Source organism: Rhamphochromis sp. 'chilingali' (assembly GCF_963969265.1).
Source record: "Rhamphochromis sp. 'chilingali' genome assembly, chromosome: 11".
Classification (NCBI taxonomy): domain Eukaryota; kingdom Metazoa; phylum Chordata; class Actinopteri; order Cichliformes; family Cichlidae; genus Rhamphochromis; species Rhamphochromis sp. 'chilingali'.
The window spans coordinates 21108630-21132373 of NC_137938.1; the positions used below are offsets into that span (position 1 = coordinate 21108630).

Below are 23744 nucleotides of genomic sequence, written 5' to 3' on the forward strand. Positions count from 1 at the left end.
TTATGTTACAAAGTATTGAGTTGTATTTTTGTTATTGACCAAATACTTATTTTCCACCCTGATTTACGAATAAATTCTTTACAAATCCTACCATGTGAATTCATGGATTTTTTTTTTTTCACATTCTGTCTCTCACAGTTGAAGTGTACCTCTGGTGCAAATTACTGACCTCTGTCATCATTTTAGGTGGGGGAACTTGCACAATCGGTGGCTGACTGAATACTTTTTTGCCCCACTGTATGCCTTCTAATTTGGTAAATGTTAAATTACTGTCTCCTAATCTAATTATTACAAACCTTCAAATTGTACACTAACAGGTGAAAGAGAAATTAGTCACCAACTCGGAGATTGTCTTTTCTCATAGACTTAAATATCTGCCTAGTCTACAGAAATCTAAGGAGATAAGGCAATACAGTTCCACAGTAAATTAGTACAGCTCTGAAACATCGTCTTCCAAAAGCTGCTTCAAGTTCAGATATTTGCAAAAATTTCCACCATTGTGGAAAGTTTAACAGCGAGAAGCTGAGTGAAAGTTATAATTGATCTTAAATGATCTACTTTAAGTTGGGCCTCTAAAATATACACTCACTTTGTTACATACAACCATTCAACTGAAGATGAATGCAAGTATGTATGAGTCAACACACAGCAGCACATTTAGGCTTGACATAGTTAAAACAACCTTAACAAAACTGAAAGCAGATGGGCTACAGCAGCAGCAGATCACAGGCAAGGCAAGGCAAGGCAAGTTTATTTGTATAGCACAATTCAACAACAAGGTGATTCAAAGTGCTTTACAGAGACATTAGAAACAAGAACAAATAAAAAGCATGATTTAAAATTGATTAAAACAAGCAAATAAACTAACTAACTAATTAACAAACAAACAAACAAACAAACAAACAACAGTATATAAAATCAAAACAGATAAAATCAGAACAGTAGATAAAATCAGTAGTTTAATGTAAGTTTTGAAATTTAAGCTTAAAGTGTGGATTTGGTGCTTTATTCAAATGCAGCTGAGAACAGGTGAGTCTTCAACCTGGATTTAAATAAACTGAGTGTTTCAGCTGATCTGACACTAGGTATCACTCCAGTCACCTAAAAATAGGAAACTGAGGCTGTAATTCAAGTCTGGATTTCCGATTTCCATGTGGATGACAGTCAGAATTTGGGCTTTAACAATATGAAAGCATGGATCCCTCATATTTTGTATTAAAGGTTCAGGCTGCTGGTGGTGTAATGACATGGGATAAATTTTCTCTGCACACTTTGGACGCCTTAGTACAAGGCAAGCACCATTTAAATACCACAGCCTACCTAAGCATTGTTGACTATACAACCAAATTATGAGAACAGTGCACACAGATACCGAAGGCTGCTTTTAGCAGGTAACGCACCCTTGACACAAAGCTCCTGTCACCTCAGACTGTTTTTTAAAAATTACAATCAGTTCACTCATTTGGCCTCCAGTTAGCAACAGAGCACCTCTGGATTGTGGAGGAACAGGAGATTCACATCATTGATGTGCAGCTGACAAATCTGTGTCAAAAATCTCTGAGCACCTTGTTGAGTATTTGCCACAAAGAATGAAAGCAGCTCTGAGTGCAAAAAGGAGTCCAAACCAATGCTATCAAGGCTTTTCGAGTGTAAACAGGATGTGCAAAAGAAATTTTTTACAAAGTTAAAATCTCAACTTCCCTTTCTAGCAATATATTTACATATGGCCGCACGGAGGAAAGAAAATACATGAAGGCTATGAGAACGCTGCACTTGTCTTCTTGTTTTCTGTATATTTCACTTTCAATACCAAATATTGTCTATTTACTTTTAATCTTTTTTTTTTACTTTTAAACTAAAATGAGAAAGACCATGTTCATGCCAAAATGGGAAAAAAATCTAAATAACACACACTTCATAAGACTTAAATTAAAACTTTATTTTCAGACACAAAATGTAGTTTGAATTATCATTAGACGTTACTTGGCACTAGTCTGGTGTTTAATACAGCACATTCTGTAATTGTTTTTACCACATTAGTCGTTTTTGTTGTCATACAAAATTTTAAAAAAGTCAGCACAAAAAAAAGTGGTGCCGCAATTGATACATGGCAGCTTCTCAGTTAAAAAACACCCCAAACATACACACACAGACTTTATAACCAATAACCACAATTTGAAAGAGAAAGTTACATTAATAAAATCCTAGAAGTATACATTCTTCTTATGATCCTCCCCTCACAGTAAAACCAAACAGTTTAAGGCCCCTTCGGTCACAAAGTGAAAAATGATTGGATCATAGATCTCTTTCCTAACCAACAACAACCCTTTGAATCATGGTGTCATATTAGCATTTCATAATGTTCAAGCACAGTGTCTCCACTGTGATTCACATGCTAAAGATAAGTAAACCCTTTATGGAAATAGAGTAAAGAAGACCCTGTGTCTGCTGTTCTCACAGTACCAATAACGACAAACTCACCATAAACATGAATCCCCAAACTAACCATCAGGTTTTTACAAGGCACTGAAATAAAAAAATCCCCTGAGTATGATGCTGTATGCTACATCACCTTTCTCCTTATGTTACAGTAGTGTTTCAAGATGGACATTTAACTATTTCTGCTTTTCCCCCCACTGTATTCTCAGCTTTTCCAACAGGAAGACACAAAAGTCAGTGTGTCTAATGTAAACACACTACAACCACAACACAGTCGATGTGACCCGCTCATCCTGACATGTAGGAGTAGCGGACAATATGTGTTACCAGTGCTTTAGTTTAGTGGTATTTACACTTGAGTAAGAAAGATGTGTTGCAAGTTGTGTGAATATACATGTGTATTAGTCTCCCTCCTGTCTGTAGTGAATGACATAGTAGTCGTGGACGTACATGAGGACAGCAAACGGCTGACCGATAATGATGGAAATCCAAACTGCAGCGTTGCCGTAGTTACCACGCAGGAAACAGCCAACGAACCAGGCTAACGGAAGCTGGTGAGCGAATAAAACATCATTAAAAAAAGCCCACAAGGAGTAATCATGACATATCACTAATGACAGCCCTAATTAATCTAACTTTAATTTATTTAACTTCTTATTTCTTTTTGTTTGTAAATATTAAACCCAGAGAGACAGCCCATGATAGCCGATTATCATTGGTACATCAAACATCCCCCGCTACATTAATAAGGCTATTTATTAAGTTAATTATTTCGGGGTCAAACACTGACAACACCGCAAGATGTCCATCAACAGTTCAAAGAAATATCATAAAAACGTCTGTATTTTGACCCTCTGTATGACTTAGTTATATACAATGATGACATCTGGTCTCCATATAGCTTTGTTTTTCTTTTAGCATTTTTAAACACTGAGCAGGAATTCGCACCCATGTTACATTAAAAATTTCAGTACACGGCAGTTTGTGTCAACTGTAGCTGTATATTTATTGTCTTACCTGTGCCATCATGCCCATAAAAGCCCATAACCTGAACATCCTGAGGGGAACACTCACTAAGTACTGGCAGATAGGGAAACACACAGGGAAAGAAATCAGATCAGAATCATCAATATTCAGCTATAATTTCTAGAAATATGCTTGACAACTTGCACCACACTGATAAAGAGGTACAACACTGTGTACATTGTATTTTTTCCAGGTCAACGTGCGGCCATGTAAGAAAGAATGTTTTTCACAGCACTGTATGCAATCCTGTGAAAAACAAAACACACCCAATGATTCATAACTTGAAGCAGATAATTTCTGTATGACTTTATCAGTCATGGAGGCATTTTGAGCCACACTTATTTACAACATTGTTTCAGTTCATTGAGGTCTGGACTTTGACACCTTCATTCATTTCTTTTTCAGCCATTCTGTTGTAGATTTGCTGCTGTGCTTGGGACCATTGTCCTGTTGCATGACCCAGACACTGGTCACGGTCAGGTCACTGAATGCAAGCGCTCATGTCCTGTGGCTGCAAAACAAGCCCAAATCATCACCCCTCCACCACTGTGCTTTATATTTAGTATGAAGAGTTTGTGCTGATATGCTGTGTTCTTGTTCTGGTCACTTTGGTCTCATCTGTCTAAACAAAATTGTTCCAAAAGTTTTGTGGTCTGAACCACAAAACTTCTGTAATGTCCTGAACATCAGTAAATGCTCCGGATGAGCGAAGAGGAAAAATTTCTGCTCTCATAGAGGTGCTAACACTTCTTTACTAGTTAACCAATCAGTGCATTTGATTAGCAGCACCTGGTTGCTACTTTTTTCCCTTTTTGAATGACAGTGAAAGCTCAGCAGAAAAAGCAGTTCTGGTCTCTATTCTTACCTCATGGAAAAAGGCTGACAAGAAGAAGACAGCTGATTGGCTGAACATTTTGCTGAATCCTCTCCTCAGAAGCGGCTTGTAAAAGTGGCTGCAAGACACAGAAGAACAGATATAAAAATGTGTGAATACCTACATTCAAATCAGAGAGATTATTCTGAGAACAAATTATATTTTTTCAGTAAACTAGAATTTGTTTACCGTGTGTACTACAGTAGACCTGCTGTAATTCTGTCTCTCTAAGAGAAAATACACTTTAGAAAGCACCGCGTTCACTTCATCTTGTTTAATAGAAATGTATTTGCTCCTGTTGCTGTATTTACCACCGCTGCTTATTCAATTATAGCCAGATGAATCCACTTCCTAAATACATCAGTGTGCCTTGTTAAGCGCATCCCGCTGCATCAAATTCACCGCCGTCTCCTGTGCCGAGTCCTATAATTTAATTCCTCCCTTCTAATGTCCTACTGTGTGAATAATTCACTTTACCGTAGACACCACTTGTGCACTGGGATGTTCCAGTTCTGCCAGAAATATGTCACCGACTCCGAATTCCTATAAAAAAAATAAAATAATAATAAAAAGCCATCAAACAGTGTGCTGGATTACAGCCTCTAAATAATGAATTTAAAGCAGCTTGATTAATATTGATAGACATAAGGAAATCTGTTTTCATGAGAAAGGAGGAAATAAAAGCAATTATTCCACAGTCCACTGACTGACACCTATTTACAAATATTAGAAATACACAAACTGATTCATAAGTTTACTGCTTTAATTATACAAATGGCATTGATATAAACCAAATACATTCATGAGAATGCACATAAATCCGCTCTCTTATGCACACATGCAGTTATTAGCGCATGGAGCTACTCTGAAAAAGTGTTTGAGCACAGTCCACCACACCTCATAAAAATCACAAACAACACAGACAAAAACTTACCACCAGTCTTTGTAAAACTGTCTGTCACCAAAGCGCAGCAGCTCAGCTGTGAAGTTCAAAGATGAGTGGAAGAACCAATAGAAAAACATCAGCCAAAGCAAGTGATTAGGAACCTGGAAAGACAAGTTCAAGTCTCGTGAACAAGAACAACACATGACCCTCACCCAACATGCTGCTGCATGCTCAGTATACGCAGTAACTGTTTACAGCTTAAATATAAATTGGCATATGCGCGCACACTACATGCATGTATTTGCTTTAATGATGACTGAGAAGTTGCACTACAGTTGTAGCATGATCTCTGGTCATAAATAAACTGTAGCTTTGTACTGCAAGTCCAAAACACTGACAAGTACAAGAACTGGAAATTAACAGTTCTGATCTCTTGCTTCACATTTTTATCAAAACTGGAGCTCTGTTTTGATGTCACGGTGCTTAATGTTATAGTGTTTACGCACAGCCAGTCGCAGGAGTCTCTCAGTCATCCTGGACAGATCCATGTCCTACAGGAGAGAAAACACGAGGCGTGAATTGACAAACACACAGTAAAGGTCGTTACACACCAAGCACATTCCTAAAAAGTGAGAAGAAATTCATGCATTTTTAAATCCGAACTTGTTGCATAACTTCAATTTCATGCAATTATCACGAGAATGCAGCAGCAAGGAGGATTTCCTCCACTGAGCCGACTGATCTGGAACGTTGTCTGAGGTAAAAATAATAATATATTATAGTTTACTATTTACATGTTTTTGTAAATTCAACACTTGTGGGAGCTTTGAGCCTAGAGCGCACTTGTTGCCAAATGCTGTGGTCTGATTGGTCAGATCTGAGCGGAAAATTGAGCTTGGTTGCAAATAAGGTTGAAAATTTGCAAAATTATGCAGCTGGTGTGAACGTTACAGAATTTATTTTTAAGGCACAAAATACTTGAACAGATTTTACACATCTGGTTTAAAACCACTTCACCCTTGTAGCGTCTGTCTCATTTTGCCTGACTTACCTCTAGTGGTTTCATTGAGCTCTGAATGATGGGAATCATCCACTGACAGAAAGAGAAAAAAATACTCAAGCTACTTTAAGACATGAGCTGCAATGTACACATTTTAAACGGTGATGTTTAGGTTTATCCGACTGTACCTGCTGAGTGAGTCCAACTAACAGCTGGGTGAAAAAAAGCTGAGGAGAAAGGCACAAATTGATAGAGTGACATTATTTCAGTGATATAAATGGCCTTTTTTCAGTTCCACTCTTAAAGGATGCACCTGTTTGTGTGACATGTTGGGATTGTGCCCTGTGTTGTTGATCAAACTTGTACATACACTGCATCGTATCCATAACCCAATATTTCTGCAGAAATATGCCACCTTTATACTGTGATCTAGCACTTAAGCACTTTTAGGTGATACTTCTAATCGTCTGAGTGTGTGTCTGTGCTTACTTTGAACACACAGCTACACTAAAGGTGTTTAATGGGTGATGCTGACATGAGATATTTCCTCACCATCTCAAAGAGTCTCCTTAGCAGGAAGCTCATGCGAATGTTTGGAGAGCGGGGGAAGTTGAGCTCATAGCACAGAGTTGGCGCAAAGATGAAGTAGTACATGTCTACAGAGGTGGAGAGAAAGTCAGTGTGTTAACCAGAACATGTGACACAGTAAAACAGAAACAGTGGTGCATCACAGAAACACGATCAACTCACATCCCAGCAAACAGTAATGATAATAAAAGCTCTGAGTACCTCGGAGGGTGAGGTTGCCAGGATAGCACACTTTGCGTTCACCTTCATAGAAACGCTGTTCTGACGGGCCTGTACCAGACATAAATAAAATTTACACCATTTATGTAAGTTTCATCAGAAAGCTGTGATGTCAACTATCTGCCAGTAGATGTCACCATAACAGCACGAGCGATATACTGAAACCTCTTTCTGGGTAGAAACTAAATCACATTAAAAGCCATTTCGAGTATAAAAACAAAATGATAATGTATATTGCTTACTTTCTTATGATGTCAGTGAGTGTAAAATATAAATCTAAATAAGCATGCGTATGTGTGACTTACAAGACAGTGACCTGGACAGTTTCTTTGCCTTCATAGTGCTCAGCTCTCTGCACCACAAGTTGACATCCTTATAGGAGTACAGTTTAAGTAAGATAATGGTGTAAGTACCAAGTACGAATAAACCACCAACTGTCATGGGGAGAGGGAGAAAAAGAGGTAAGGATTAGCACTGTGGATAAACTAATGCAGAAACATGTAATTAGCTCATATGTGATCTAAGAAGAAGATGAGGAGGAAGATATGAGGGGATGCTAACAGTAAGGAAAAATTAGCGAAGAAGAATGGATGAGGACATAAAAACTAAAAGAACAATGCGAGGAAAAAAAAATTATGGGATGTACGTTAGAAGCAGAGCCAGGGACAGGATGGAAAACAGAGCAGAGAGGTAGGAGAGTGAAAAAGGAAAGGAGACAGACAATGAGAGGCTGTCATTTGATCTGGAACAAACAGCTGAATAAATCATCTCAACACAAAGTATAAAAGCAGTCTAACTATGCCAAGGACATTATTACATAGTCACCATGTTGTTGTTGTTTTTTTGAGAGAATGTGCACTCAGAAACCCGTGCCAAAGTTTGTGCTAATTGGCCAATGAGGAAAAGCTGATTTGAAAGGAGATCAATAAACATATTTAGTAAATTGCAAGCGCACGCTTACACCAGCTTGCCTACCAGGGCTTTATCAATAGTCACCATATGCTTGATAGAAAGGGATCAAGCCGGACAGAGAACAAACACGCACACGTATACGTGCACAAACACTCAGAAACGCACAAACAAAAACTGCCTGTTGTGCCAGCAGGGTGAGGAGGAGGTCAGCACACCTGGCAGCAAACCATACCAGATCTTATCCATTAACCATCTGTCTCTCTGGCTCAGTGTGGCTCCTAAACTGCTAGATTTTCTTCAAGACAGTGACTCAAGAGATAGGAATCGTTAAAAAAAAAAAAAAATAATAAGCACACAGAGGCGAGCCTGAGTGGGGAAAAACATGCCAAAACCAGCCCCCTCTCAGATGTGGTGTCGCCTAACGCTGTACTACACTATGCAAAGAAAGTTTTGACAGCTTTATGCATGCAGTTTCTGAGTCGTCGTTTGATAAGCTGAGTAAGAGCGTGCTTTAGAATATTAGAGGGTGGTTTACACCTGCTTATAAAAATACACAATGTATGTGGCACTGCACTTTACACCATCTATGTGGACGTCTGAATATCTGTGTGATTTTTATTTTTCAGTTTTTCAAATTCGCACTGTTATCAGAAACACTGCTGTAAGGACACTCAAACCCAGGTGCACACACTTAAAGCCATGATGCATTAAAGGACCAATCCAAAGCTTTGGAAATAATGAAATGATGTCAGCAGATAACAGTAAAGTTTAGTAGTATGTTACCAAATTTGATTGAATATCTATAAATGTGTTCTTTTTCTCCGTCTGTCACACAGACACACAAAATTAGCTGTGTTTTGTAACAGGACGTTGCATTTACATGATAATTGACAATGTGACTATGAAAACATCCCTAATATATGCCCCCAAAACCTAATATCAGTACGCACACATATTCGTACATACACACACCTGCCCTCTGTCAATTGTCCTTCCTGTGCGAACAGCAGTGCAGAGAAAACAGACAGACAGATGGACCGACTCCTTTACTTCTACACCTCCCAGTGAGAGAACAGATGAGATGAGGGAGGAGAAGAGGAGAGAAAAAAATAACCCAAAAGGGGAAACAATGACTTTCTGGGATAAAATAAACCAGCCTTACATAGGAAACTCCCAACATGGATGTCCTTTGATTGATTTAAAGTCAGAGGTGTGCTTACTAAAGCTTGAAGAGTAAAGGACTGGTGCTGTGCCAAAACAACTGAACTAAATACATTTATCAAGTCCATGACATAAAACACTCCTACCGTGGAACATTTGTGGATTAAGTGACAAATGTGACCTTGTCGGTGAAATATTTGTCAAGTTCGTTACGTGTTCCAGCTAAAACTCTACACCCCGGTACAGGCTAAGATTTTACCGTAGTATAAACCAGTCAGTCGGCGGAAACAGTGAAATTTGGATAACCACCACCACCATCAAGAAATTTGCGATGACACAGCAAATTATTGTCATCAAGCAATAACATTTCAGTAGATGCAATAATCTATTGTTTTTATACAGAGTAATGCACATTAATGTGATTGTTTCATGGTAAAAGAAAAAAAAAAAAAAAGGTGCTTAAAGAGTATTTCTCATTAAATTTATGAGGACTTCTGTCTACTTGTCTTTCCTGTAAAAATACGACGTGCTGTATTCCCAGTTCATCATGGGTCAATCATGTGAACCTTGAATGATGAAGACAGAAGGTAGTGAACCTTGAATAACCCTGCACAGCAAGCCACACCCCTTTCCATTCCTTTCCTATCCTTTCTTCTCCTTTCCTCCCCTCTCCTCTCCTCAGAGCCAGCTGGAAACAATCCAGTCATGACCAACTGGTCCATTACCACTAACCGACTCCAATTATGACTCTGTATCAGAGATGCCTTTTACTGCACTGCCGAACTGGCTCCGTGTTTCTGTGAAGGGCAAGGAAGTGGATGTTCTCTTAATCTTTATTACCCTTAAATTATTTTCTACATTGTAAACTACGAGTGAACGGATAATGTTTTGGCTGCATAAGAGATGAGACCATTTTAGTAAATTATTTGTCGCAGTAATGTACAGTTGTTAGGAACAAGATTGCAGGGAGGACAGTTGAATAATAGGGAAACACATTTTACCTGAGGTCATGGAGGGAACCAATAGGACCACTGCTGCAGGGAACGTTAGCAGAACGGCCATGTTAATGAAATGGACCAGAAATCCCACAAGTTCACTGAATGAACCCTGTGTCCAAAAAACAAACAAACATAGGAACAGCAGGAGTTTTTATCTTAACAATGTATCCATTTCTACAAAACTGCCTCCGTTTTGGTCGCATGCTTTTAGCCTTGGGTATTTACTGGTGACCTAATTCTAAAACACTGCCAATTATTACAGAAACTAAATGTTTTAACCATTTTTTACTTCTCACCCCACCACAGATCACATTTTAAGTTATTCTGGCCTAGTTAAGTTAAAAAACAACAAAAAACTGTTCCAATTCGTGCCAAACAGGCAGAGCATAACTGAATGTGGCCCAAATGTAGATGGTGAAACTAATTTCTCATTTTACCATTTCACATTTGCAGATGCAACTGGGGAGGGTCAGCTCCACAGTCAGCTTTAGAGAACAGTTTTAGGAAAATAATCCCACCCGAGACTTGGGAAAGTGCTCTGAATTCAGCAGTCCGGTTAAAATTCACACTGCTCTCACGTTTTAGTGCAAGCAGGGTTTCTCTCCTCACCTTCGACAGCTGCCTTTCGGTATAGAGAGCCACCAGAATGAACACATTGGACACTGTCGGACAAAATGAACCATGTCAGTGCTGATGCTCAGTGATCATTTTTTCAGCCTGTATTTACACTAGGGAGCTCATGAACTGAAGACATTTTGGCTCCGAAAACACTGGTATTCAGCAGAACTCCATCATTTTAGTCAGTGACTTCTACGTTTTAAAAGCAGTGCTGAGAGAATATACCAATTTCATGTTTTGACTGAAAATTTCCTGAAACCTGAGCAACATGGTGTCTCTCACACACAGACACACACAGACTTTCACATGATTAAATAGCAACACCTGATGAAAGAAATGAACCGGCAATAACAGAGCATATGTGTTTCACAGCATATACCAACTGCTAGACAGCTGAGTGACTAGACCAGTCGATGTGTGTGGAAAAGCTCTCTCTCACACACACACACACACACACACACACACACACACACACACACACACACACACACACACACACACACACACACACACACAAAGAATCACATCATTTTTTATTCTTTATCTTTTGTTTCCTGCACAGTATATCCATCTCCATATTCAGTGTCTGCTGCTCTTTTGACAACTTGTATGATGTGGAGGTTATCAAATAAATGAGTGTACTTTAAACTGTTTACTTGAATATGTAAGATCAAAAAGGCCATGGAGCAAATGACTGTGACAGAAAAATCCCAAGTGAATCAATCAAGTAACATAATCAAGAAGATTCTTTAGTGAAGCTTTAGAAAATAAAATAAAATAAAAAAGAAGATATTCTACAGTATGATTTCATATCAACACTTCAGAAAGACAGGTCTAATTTTGGGATGTATGGTACTGTGCAAAAGTCTTGAGCAACACCTCATTTCTTTTTTACTTTGCTTCCAAGGAACTAGACTTCTTGTAATTTTTAAAGTGGTGTTGAGCAATAGTTCTCAAGGCTTTCTGAGAGTCTTTGAAAGTTTTCCTTTGGATACTGTCTGCTTTTTCACTCCTTTTCAGTCCATCAGAGGAAGGTTATTCTTTTTTTGTTTATACCGTAAAAAAGCACCTAACTCAAGGGCTAAACCAGTGTTGTTTCAACATAGAAAAATTAGAAAAATTATATCTTTAGGCCTTTTATTACTTGCAGCCTCTCACAAAAATCACACCATTTGTTCCAATTTTATTAGGTGAAACTATGCAAAATTACAAGGATAACATGGTTTAACAGGCATAACATAATATTTTTGCAGCAACGAGGTGATTCCCAAAGAGCTACCAACCAAAACCTTGGATGATATACAGTGTTTCATATCACTTACATCAGATGAAAATCTACTTCTGTCTCTGCATCTACCTGTATCAATATCTGTTTCAGTATCTAAAAGTTATGTTAAGAAATGGGGGAAAAAAAACATCCAGCAAAGACTTGACAGAGGACCTGCGAGGTACATCTGGACCTTCAGATAATCCATCTGTTTGTTGAAGCCTCAGAAATGGTTTCAGTGGGAGGGTGACCATCAAGAAGACATTTTTAAGGAGGGAAATGGGGAGAAATGGCTGAGGTATGACAAATTACACAAGAACTGGACTGAAAATTGGTGACAATGGGGTTTACGGAGCGATGAGTCCAAATGTAAATTTTCTGGTTCAAATTGTTGTCAGTATGTACAGATCAGGACCAAGGTACATCACTGACTGTCTATAGCAGGGGTAGGCAACTCCAGGCCTCAAGTGCCAGTGTCCTGCAGGTTTTAGATCGCACCCTGGGTTAACACACCTGAATCAAATGATTAGTTCATTACCAGGCCTCTGGAGAACTTCAAGAAATGCTGAGGAGTCATTTAGCCCTTTAAATCGGCTGTGATGGATCATGGACACATCTAAAACGTCCAGGACACCGGAACTCGAGGCCTGGAGTTGCCTACCCCTGGTCTATAGTCATAATACAGAGGAGGCTCTGTCATGGTTTGGGGCTGCATTTCAGCCAGTGGTGGAGACAATGATCCAAAACACAAAATGAAACAATATCAATCATGGACTGGCCTCCTCAGAGCTCAGACCTCAACATTACTGAAGCAGTGTGGGATCATCTTGACAGAAAACTGAATAAAGGGCAGCCAACATCCACAGACGAGCTCTGAATGGACTTCAACAAATCTGGAGAACTATTCCTGAAGACTACTTAAAGAAATGACAAGAAATCTTGTCTAAGAGAGTTCAGGCAGTGATGAAGATCACGTTGGTCATGCTAAAATATTGACTTTCAAGCTTGTTAGAATTGTATAAACTCTGTTTTTGGGGGGGTTCATCATGTGATCATCAACAGTGTCACCCTTGATAACTGCCATTACGAATCAATGTCTTTAGTCATTCAGTCACATGGTTGTTTTCGAGTTCGTGGTATACACGGCACATCAAAGACAGGAAGGAGGAAATGCGCTGCAGGCACAGCAGAGTCTATACAGTAAGATTACTGTGCACAAACGAAAGCAATTAATCAGCCTGTAGGCATCACTTCATCAGACCTCACAATACACTCCCATTATACTCATCTTTAAATGCACCTATAGGAAGGAAAAAGAAAAGTATGGAGTCAGGAAACCTGTCTTCTAACTAGGCTGCGTTTAACATAAGGACAACTCACGCTTTCAGCAAATATGCAAAGGAGAGTGTCGCAAAGGATAACACAGCAAATTTTACAAAGTACTGTGAGTGTATCAAGATCATTGGTGCTAAATTATAAAAAAGTTAAACAATTTAATACATTTAAATAAGGATCTTTATTGCTAGGACAGTTTTCTTTGACAATTTTATTATTGCCATCGTTGTCGTTGTATAATAATAAGAACAATTCACAGAATAAGAGACTTTTAAATGCAAAGAAGAGAAACCAGACAAAAGAACATCTGAGAAGAGCCCAAATCTTATTCCCTACTGCTTTTTCTTTTGCAAAGCATCTGTTGAGCCTCTTTGCCAAATACCAACTACTGTATTGTGCCCAAACTGCATGAAACTGGAACAAACAACTCAATTTAGCACCTGTTAGACACACAAACCTTTTATCTGGTGCCTTCAGGTATATATTGTAGAAGCAATGCACTTACTACAGCAAAGTAAAATAACATTTATCACTCACAATAGAGTTTTCTTAATGTCTAACTTTCTTTCCAAAGTTTGCCCATTTTGCTGGTAGGCTTCATGAAGTGTAGACTGTGTTTGTGTGTGTGGGAGTGTGCGTAAGTTACTGCAGTGACTCTCTGAATGCCCTCGGGGGATAGGCTGCTTTACAGTCCATGCCACTGTAAACAGACTCCCATCCTCACCTGCCTCTTACCTATTGTCTGTGCAGTCATTTGCCTTAACTCCATCCATTTCTCTCCTCCTCCCTCCCTTTCCCTTCTCCGGTCCCGAGTTGATGCAGCACTTTACTCCACCACTCTCCTGCTCTTTCTACCCCGTCTCTCTCTGCCTGTTCTTGTCCTGTTTTCCAACCATCTATACAAATTTACTTACTTAACTTGGCTTCCATTAAATTCTTCCTCCTTACTTCTCTTCTTCATCCCTCTCTCTTACTCCCTCCTCCTCTCTGCAGGAGAACACCAGTGTGCAGTATATAGGGCAGGTGAGTGTCCCTCTAGAGACACTGAAAGCTGCACTACTGCAGACCTTCACTGCAATATACTATAAAAGTAAGTACTCGGAAAACAAAAAAACTGCATGTGTTCGTCTTATAGCAGGGTAGGCCTTAAAGGAAGTGGCTCTATAATCAGTTTTAAATGTTTTTTCCACCTAGTTTTCTGAAACGTTCTTGCTAGGTCGTTCGCAAATCGCAACGAATTACTGAAACATAAAAGAAAATACAGTACATAAGGCAAAAACAGAGTCTGTATAATTCTAACAAGCTTGAAAGTCAATATTTTGTTTATTCTTTATCATTTTTATTCCTCTCTTAAACAAGAGTCCTTTCAATTTCTTTAAGCAGTCATTCAGGAATAGTTCTCCAGGCTTCTTGAGGACATTCAAAGCTCTTGAACGTTAGCTGCCTTTTGTTTTAAAATTGTTCCGTTGTGTGTTTGACTGCTCTGGCAGTGGGTTTGGAATCATTCTCATGGTGAAAACAATGAAGCTGTTGCCAATCAGACACTTTCACGATGGTACTGCATGGTGGATGATAATCTGGTGGTACGGTACTCTTCTGTATACAGAAATCCATCAAGATCCCCAACACCACTGACTGAATTCAGCCCCAAACAATCACAGAGCCTCTACTGTGTTTTACAGATGGCTGCAGACACTCGCTGTTGTACCTCTCTCCTTACCTTCTCCACACATAGTGATAATAATTTAAGCCAATCCATTAGTTCGTTGCCACTGATTTTCTATCCAGTTCTTGTGCAATGTGGCGTGCCACAGCCTTGTCTCCCAGTTTCTCCTCCTTATGACTGACTTCTTGGCAGACACCCTTCCCGTGAGACCTTTTCTAATAAGCAGTAGATCAATAAACTTAAGGTCCAGATGGATCTATCAGTTTCTGTTTTTGTCCTATAGCTTAAGGGCAAGACTTTCAAACATTGTTCATTTACTGTAGGTAACTTTTTTTGCATGACCTGACATTTACACTTACATATCACACTTTTGTCCCCCACTTGTTTTGGTGATAGGATGTTATTACGTTTCTAAGGATTTTATTTTAAAACTGGTTCTTTGCTAAATTAAAACTTTCCCCAGAACATGTTCAGGTACAAGGAGTGGACTGAAAATGAGTGAAAAAAGTCACCAACCTTCATACAACCTGGAATACTACTGCTTAAGATCACTTAAAATTGGTCATCCTGGTCTTGGTTATACAAGCATTTCGTGCACGTTTTGTAGCTGAGATTTTTATGTTTTTTTAAACCCAGAAATAATATAATCAGTGTAAAATAATATTGAATCATTTCCATTATTTTGAAGTGTTACACAGAAAATATACCTACCAATCACTAGGCAAGCTGCTGGCCAGCTGTAGGGATCATTCAGAAACAAGGAAACCACCTGAACAGGATCGACCAAAACACCGTACCTAAAAAAACAAAACAAAGAACGATGGCCAAAAGAAAAGCCAGGATCCAAATTAAGACAGGTGTGTTTTTACAGATCTGAGCTTCAATGTAAGTAACAACTGATGCAGCAGAAAACTGAGCGCTGGCTCAGTTTTCTGCTTCATATATAATATTTTCCACAGCGGTTATTTTAACTTCTGAGAGGAAAAAACCCCACAAGTGTAACAAATGACATTATGACGAGATGAGTTACATGAACCTCGTGTCACATTTAAAACACCACCCTCATTAATGTTAAGAATGGCACATTGGGTAAAAGTAGTCCATGAAGCCTTTTGAAATAATAGCTAATAAAACATTCTCACCGTAAGAGGTTTTCTAAGAAGAGGCGCGCGTTGCTCAGTACCTGTAACAAAAAGACAGACAATGATAAATATTTCTTGCACAACAATCCTCCTTACACTGTTCTCCACATGTACATTTATTTCATGGTTCTCATTTTAAAGCCTTCAGCTTTAATTGAATTGCCTCATCGTTCTGTATCACTCTCTCCTCCATGGTCATCTCCTTCTCTTGCTCCCCTCTTTTGCACTCCTTGCTGTATCCTGTCCGTTTGCTCTCCTCAGCTAAATGGATTGTAATATCTTATTACCAAACACAAAATCTCTGGGTCTGTCAGAATGAAGGAAAAACCTCCTATAATGAACACAATGATTTGTTGGATTAGCGGGGTTCACCACCTGAATCTCCTCGTTTCCTGCTATAATTGGCCCATTCTCCCAAGCACGGGCGAGAAAGAACTGCAAAATGTGCTAAGCTTGACACTAACAGGTCAGTTATTTTATGGTGGATGTACACTATTCGACATCTCTAGAAAATACACATTAGCTAGTTAGCTCATCTGTTCACACTTCATCACAATGCAGTTAGCGTTGCAACGCAAAATAACAAATGTGATCTTCATCTTGTGAACAGTTTCAATGAAGAACTGTTTGAGGTTTCACTAAAAATCTGACCAATACTCTTGGAGAAGCAGCCATTCTTGTGAATGGGGAATAGATGAACAACAGATTCCTGACTATGGCTAAAGCTCATAGGGTTTTTTTTATTGATGAGTGAAAAATTATCTGCCTGAACTATTTAACTTGAACAAAATACTTTAGAGTCTTGTGTGTCTGTGTGTGTGTCTGTGGTAAAGCTGCTGAGCCCCGCCTGAGAGGAAACTCTGCACAAAGAGGAAATGAGTGGACAGAAGCAGCACAACAGTAATGACAGCAAAACGTGACTCTGCATATTTTTTTCCTCTTCACTTGGATGAAATGCAGTGAAAACTCTGCATTTTATCAGGATGAATGTTGGCTGAAACGCTGGTGACATTTTTATACAATCACCATTAGTACAAACAAGGGTCAGCAGAAGTGTCGGAGGTCATGCCCATATATCAGAAGATAAGTTAATCAGGGTCTTAATCCGGACAATTGTTTTGTTTACTATTTAATGCAATATTGAATTATCTCAGTGTATTAGTCTATGACAGTGGATGGTCTGTATCACAAAAGTCCATTACTATCTATACTAATTGCTAAACTGATATTAAGTCATATGCAATAAAATAAGATTTATCTTACTGAAAAAAATCAATAATCAAAAAGTCTAATTACAGGAAGTGTGGTTAGACAGATTGTTCTACTAATAGCTTGGAGGTGTCCACTTGACAGGCCTGTACTGCGAAGCAGGATATCATTGTATACAGGTCAGTTGGGGGCTAACACTGGGTTTTTGTATTATGAAGGTGGTTCCCATCTTACTGGGGTACATCACCGTGGTAACTTATGCTGCAACCCTAACACCATCGGGGCTGCAGCTGAAAGCAAGCTGATAACCAGTTTTCTTTCGACTGCTTATCCTGCCTTCCATTTACTTCCATGTACATTGTAATCATAAAAATCATAATTTCATACAATACATCTGTCAAAAACACAAAAACTGACAATTACACCCACACTAAGAGCTGCTGGAATTAAAATTAAAGAAAAAACATGAGTGGGAAATAGAGATGGGAAAGACGCTTGGCTTTATGTCACTGGATACATGTTGGCCATGTTTGGAAATTCATTGAAATATCAACAAAAATATCATCTTATGTGCTCAAACAACAAAACAAGATTGTCAAATGCTTTTTTTTTAGGATTTTCATGGGAACACGTTTCCTTTTGTCTGTGTCTTACCAGCATTACCACACACCAGTTGAGGACTCCTCTGTAGTTTTTATAACCACTGGCTGAACTCAGCAGGGACTCCTGTGTCTTGTGACAGTTACTGAAATAAATCAGATGGATACAGTAAATGAGTGAGACAATTAAAAATGAATGTATTTATGTTGCATTGATTTTCATTCGAACTCTAGCTGCAACAATAGGACAAAGTTAAATACACAGTGAGATGCGCTAGGAGCTCTGTGAAGGTTTTTATAGTCCTGCAACAAACATGTCCTGTGTAAAACTAAGTAAAACCCAATCAACAGCTTGTAGAACCACCTTTAGAAACAAGAGCTTTAAGTAATCACTTCCTGTCTGTTTTTATTATTATCTCACATCACTGTGGGGAAATTTTGTCCCACTCTTCTTTACAGCACTGCTTCAATTGCTTGAGGTTTGTAGACATTCATATGTGCACAGATCTCTTTTACCGATGGCTGTAGACACTCACTGTTGTGCATCTCTCCTGACCTCCTCTGTACATACTGGTGATAATTTGAATTTCAAATTTGGACTCATCACTTAATTGAAACTGTTGCCACTGATTTTCAATGGAGTTCTTGTGTAGTTTGGCATTCCTCAGACTTTTATCCTCCCTGTTTCCCTATATTAAAAACTGCTTTTTGACTACACCCTTCCACCCAGGCCATTTCTGATGAGGCTTCAGCAATCAGCAATATAAACGAATATGCGAAACTTTTGCAAACCAAACAGTGTTATATCGGCTGTTTGTGTTACATAACTGGTCTGAGAAGATTAAGTTAATTCACGCCTATTCATAGGGTTCCCCTTTACACAGCCTCCCACGAAACAACCCACATTGTGCATTTTATTTATTGGAGACACATATACCCGATCTTAAAGTTCCTGGAACTCGGCCCAGCAGCACTAAAGAAGAGCGGGAGTGTAAGTATGAATGAATGAGTGACAACTGTGGAAAAATAAACAGGCTCTGGTCCAGATCGTCCCCCCACGACCCTGAACCAAGTCGTTACCGACAATGAATAACAAGGACACGTATCTAGCATTAAGAAACGCTAGATACAACATTAGCCGTTAGCTACGGGCAGCATGTTGTCATATCTTTCCTGAAGGAAAAACAAAAAACTCTTCCCACTTTCCTCAAACTGGGCAACACTTCAGTAAGTTTATCCAGCTCACCTCAACATGCCACTTATATCATTCCTGCGTTTCTTCTTATCGTTCTTCGTTTTATTCCGGCTTATTTCCAGTGAATGGTCATGTTTGTTATGTTCATTTTCAAAGCTAATGTCTGCGGCCACCAAGCTCTGACGATCCCCTTCAAACCTCCTGTTCATCGGCTGGAGAGTCGCAGCTCTCGCCACTGCGAGAGTCGCTCTTCTCCTGTGGGTTAATGCTTCGGCTGGCTTGTAGTCACCCATGATGACAGAGAGACAGCGATGGTATAGAAAAACCAAGTAATAACTCACAGAAGTCCACTTCAACCGTTCACTGCGGATAATAGCATGCTTGTAGCAACGGTGACACCCAGGCGTAGTAGTACAGAGAAGGGGAAGTAAAAGGGTTGCAAAACAATCCGCCCAAAGCTCAGATTTCAGTACAGTTCACACACACACACAGAGGTAGGAGTGTATTCATAACGCTGATGGTGAAAGCACTGTAACTTGTTTGACTGTTGCACACTGTGTGGCAGGTGAGTCAGAGTCTACTCTGAGGGCTTAGGCGGTTCATGGAAGAGGCGTAATGAGCTATTATCCGGGTCCCAAACAGCATGTAAGCATGTTAGAGACAACACAGCGCAGAAATGCGGGGTTTGAGCAATAATAAAGACATGTGATGCATACTAAACGCCAGCAAGACGGAAGACCAGCAGAATAACAAGTTGACAAAATAGTCCATCAGTTCATTCCCATTCACCACTCTCGAGGCTTTATTATTAGAAGATGTTAATTAGAGGATCAGTGTAATTTTCTTGTAGTTCATGTTGGGCAATTAAAAGTTGAGTTCCAAAATAATTAAGTATCAGCTAAAGATGTAAATGAACTTTTATTGCAAGTTTAAGTGCCAAACACGCGGCTGAGGTTGATTAATTTCAAGCCAGGGGTGTCATGTTTTGATGGGCATTTGGATTAAGAGTAGACTAAGCAAGTGTCTAGAAATTCATTTTGAGAAGGGGCTGGCGAGGTGGGACAATAGCATCCACATCTATCTATCTATCTATCTATCTATCTATCTATCTATCTATCTATCTATCTATCTATCTATCTATCTATCTATCTATCTATCTATCTATCTATCTATCTATCTTTAATTATAGTTATTTAGTCTTCTGTTTATTATGGTGATTTTTTGCTTTCTGCTAGCTATGTCTTGCTTGATCCCGTTCTATCCCCATGTTGGTCTGTGCCCTCTTTTAAGTGTATTCAGTTTCTTGCCAGATGTTTCCACTTTGCCCTATTCCTTTTTGTTTAGACAACCGTTTGATTGTCTGTATTCCTTGTTGCGTTGTCCCCTCATACCCGTTGTGTATGTGGTAGCTCTGACCTGGCTCTGTGTTTATTTTTGTGTCTTTGTAAATTAGCAGTAATAAAAGTCAAATGCTTTCATGTCCTGTCTCCTGCATCCTGTACTATGAGTCCAAATCCTTCCTTCAGCACAGCGATACATGCTAAGAGTTAGACTGTATGATGAACAGAAAACAGAGAATCAGCACTGGTTCTGGTAAATGGACTGGTTCTTATATAGTGCTTTTCTACTCTACTTGAGCACTCACTTTATACAACATGCCTCATAAACCGATCCATATGAGTACTTTTTTCTACACCTGAGTGCTTTCTAACTAACATTTACACACATTCATACTCCAAAGCTGTGCCTGTATGGTGTCCATCTGTGTGATGAACTAAACTACTTCTGCCAAGGACAGACCCATGTGAAGGCTGAATGCTGAGTTTACCGCTAAAATCATCAATGTCAATGGGGAACTACAACAGTAAAATTAAACAATACTTCAGCGCAGTTGTTTCTGTGGTAAACTAGGATTGAGTAACTTCAAAGAAACACAGCTTGCAACATGTACAAGCTCAGCTGTGAAACCAGAGTGCACAAGACCCCTAATGCAACTTTTAAGAACCAAAGAAAGAGCGAGTGAAAATCAAAGGCATTAACCAATTTAATTGGACCGTGGAGAACAGTTCATTTAACCATGTCTGTGCCATATGGGTGAAAAAAGTGCTGTGATTGACTATAAAATGAAGAAGCACTGAATAAGTGCAGCCATGCTTTCTTTTATTAAATACAGTGGCTAGATGATTCCTTTGGGTGTCCAAGGCCTATCCATAGGCATGCCATTGTTTCAAGCTGTGGTTGTTAAAGTGATGAATATCTCTTTTCAGTGATGTGGCACTGATGCCTAATCTAGAACCGGTTTCACGCATTCCCACTGGGAAAAAAATGCCAAAAGGCTGCAACTTGCCACCGACACCACAAAATAGCTGGGCCAGAAGTTGTAGCCACTTATATCAGGGTGCAAGTGATCAAGTGCTTCTGTCCACACTGATTTTTTTATGTCATGGAAACTGCACCAACTTTTCTTGTACCCTGTAAGTTACTGTACTCTTGATGTAAAAGACTGTTTGAAAGCTTTTTTTTTAATGAGAATGCCCTTTCTGTCTGTTCTAGTTCAGTGTGTTTATCCATACTAAGGTGAGAGCTGATCAGTGGCATTGATTCGGCTTTATCAGTCCTTAAGGTTGTCTTTTAGAGTAATGAGCCCGCCTGCAGTTGGCGGGATAAGAGACCTTGGGGAAAGATCAATAAGAAACTTATGACTAATTGTTTTAACTCTCAAACTCCTGGACGAATTTGTCATAGACCTTTTTTTTTTCCCTTGGAGTGACTGTAAAAATATCAAAAGCTGCCCTGTTTGTGGATTATAAGCACAAATCCCCATTGCTTCCACTGAGTGTCTTTCCTAATGACTTGTAATAATCTTCCACGGGGAATGCTCTTTCTAAGGGGACATCTCAACAGTCTTAGAAAGTCCACAGCCTTTTCTATCAGCCTGTCATATAAACCAGTAGAGGGAGTCCAAGGCTTTAATCCCGTCTCTGTACTGTGGTGAGTCAGAAGCTTATTTGAGGGTTCCAGTTTAAGGCTGAGATTTGTGAAAACGTACATGTTAAACTCAGCACTAAAATATCAATTTTATGCTGTGTTAGTGAGTCAAACAGTATTTGTTTATTCAAAATGCATGAATGATTGTAAGAGAGATGATTTTTTTCCCCTTCTTGAAACATCACAAGGAGGGCTTTGTAAGCATGGTGAGAAATATGGAACTTGTTTAGCTTGGACCCAATGCCCTCTCTTTCCTGTAGTGCACTGAAGCCACTCTGTTGCGTGCAAGTTGACTAATGCTACACAGATCAAGTTATTTTTGATAACAGCCAGCCATTTAAAATTTAGAGAATAAGAGGTTTTATCCATGAATTATTCATGGTTTCTGTAGGGCCCTGAAAAACTCAGAGCCGAGAGAGGCAGGTAGAAACACAACAAATTTCTCCTCTCAATGACTCTCTTCTTGTTCTTGTCTTGCTATAGAAGCATGATTATTTTTAATCTCTTATCTATCTGAATATGAAAAATAAACCCATGTGCAACATTTTGGACTCCAAAAAAAACCAAGCAAGGGCTTTAATGTGCTTCTGGGAGTTGGGGCTCTTTGCAGATTTTTCGTCAACATGAACTTCACTCCTTCATGGGCATTGCACAGGGGAATTATACTGAATCAGAAAAAAGCATTTTCTAAATTGTTGCAAGCAAGTTGGAGGCACACTATAATCTAAAGTGTTGTTTGTTGCTGCTTCAACGTTTCCTTAACTGGACAAGGTAGAATGAGCCTTTCCAAGACCATTAAAGTGCCCCAAAGTAGAAATAGCAGGAAAATGGAGTCCACATGCTCTTGGTTATATCTACCTAGACATGCTCTCTCTTGCATCACATCCATCAAATGTTTACATCAAGCTCTTTAACCATTCTGGTGCTTGCTTAAAGGTACATGGAAAAGGAAGAGTGAAACACTGTGTGACTTGGAGGGGAAAAAAGAAACGGTATAAGGTGATAGGTATGGAGATAGATGATAAATTTAGAGACAAGGGAACAAGAGAGAAAGGAGATGGGTGGATATAAAGAGAGAGAGGAATTTCACTTACTACATACTGTATCTCTCGTTCTCTCTCTCCCTTCATCTGGAGAGGCAGAGCGAGCAAAAGATAGTGTTTGCCCTTGCAGGTTGTAATGAAGCTGTGGAAGGATAGATGACTCACTTTAACACAGGCAGAAGAGAAATACACAATCCAACATCACTCAGCTGACCTGAGAGTGTTTGTGTGTGGGTGCATTTAATATGAGATCCTGTGTATTTGTGGTGGTGATGGTAGGAGTGTGGCCAGATTGTGTGCGTGTGTGTGACAATAGAGACTAATGCTGATTGCATGGGAGACTGAATGGAGTGATAAAGGTGTCATTAGATAGACAGACAAAGATAGAGAGTGGATGTGTTCCACGGTTGGAGTGTGCACATAGCCCTTGTGTGTGTGAGTTGTTTTTTTTTTTTTTTTTACCATGCAGTATAACTCTGTGTGCCGATACAACACGGGCATTTTTCTGCGTGTAAGTTCAGTGTTTTTTGCAAGTGCCAGCATAAGCATGCACCTGCAAGTGTGTTTCTGTATGAACGC

General features: G+C 39.3%; 1 protein-coding gene across 1 annotated transcript; it reads right to left on the reverse strand.

Annotated features, from left to right (window-relative positions):
* Positions 1 to 1918: 1918 nt before the first annotated feature.
* LOC308406361 (diacylglycerol O-acyltransferase 1-like) lies at positions 1919 to 19721 on the reverse strand. Its single transcript, XM_080897330.1, has 17 exons — positions 19186 to 19721; positions 17995 to 18085; positions 16132 to 16172; positions 15701 to 15786; positions 10713 to 10765; positions 10107 to 10212; positions 7338 to 7466; positions 7015 to 7083; positions 6778 to 6881; positions 6414 to 6452; positions 6277 to 6318; positions 5732 to 5776; positions 5274 to 5386; positions 4817 to 4882; positions 4331 to 4418; positions 3457 to 3519; positions 1919 to 2990 (listed from the first exon to the last, which is right to left on the reverse strand). The coding sequence occupies exons 1-17, from the start codon at positions 19425 to 19427 to the stop codon at positions 2841 to 2843; spliced, it is 1527 nt and encodes a 508-aa protein (XP_080753456.1). The 5' UTR covers positions 19428 to 19721; the 3' UTR covers positions 1919 to 2840.
* Between the last annotated feature and the right edge of the window lie 4023 nt (positions 19722 to 23744).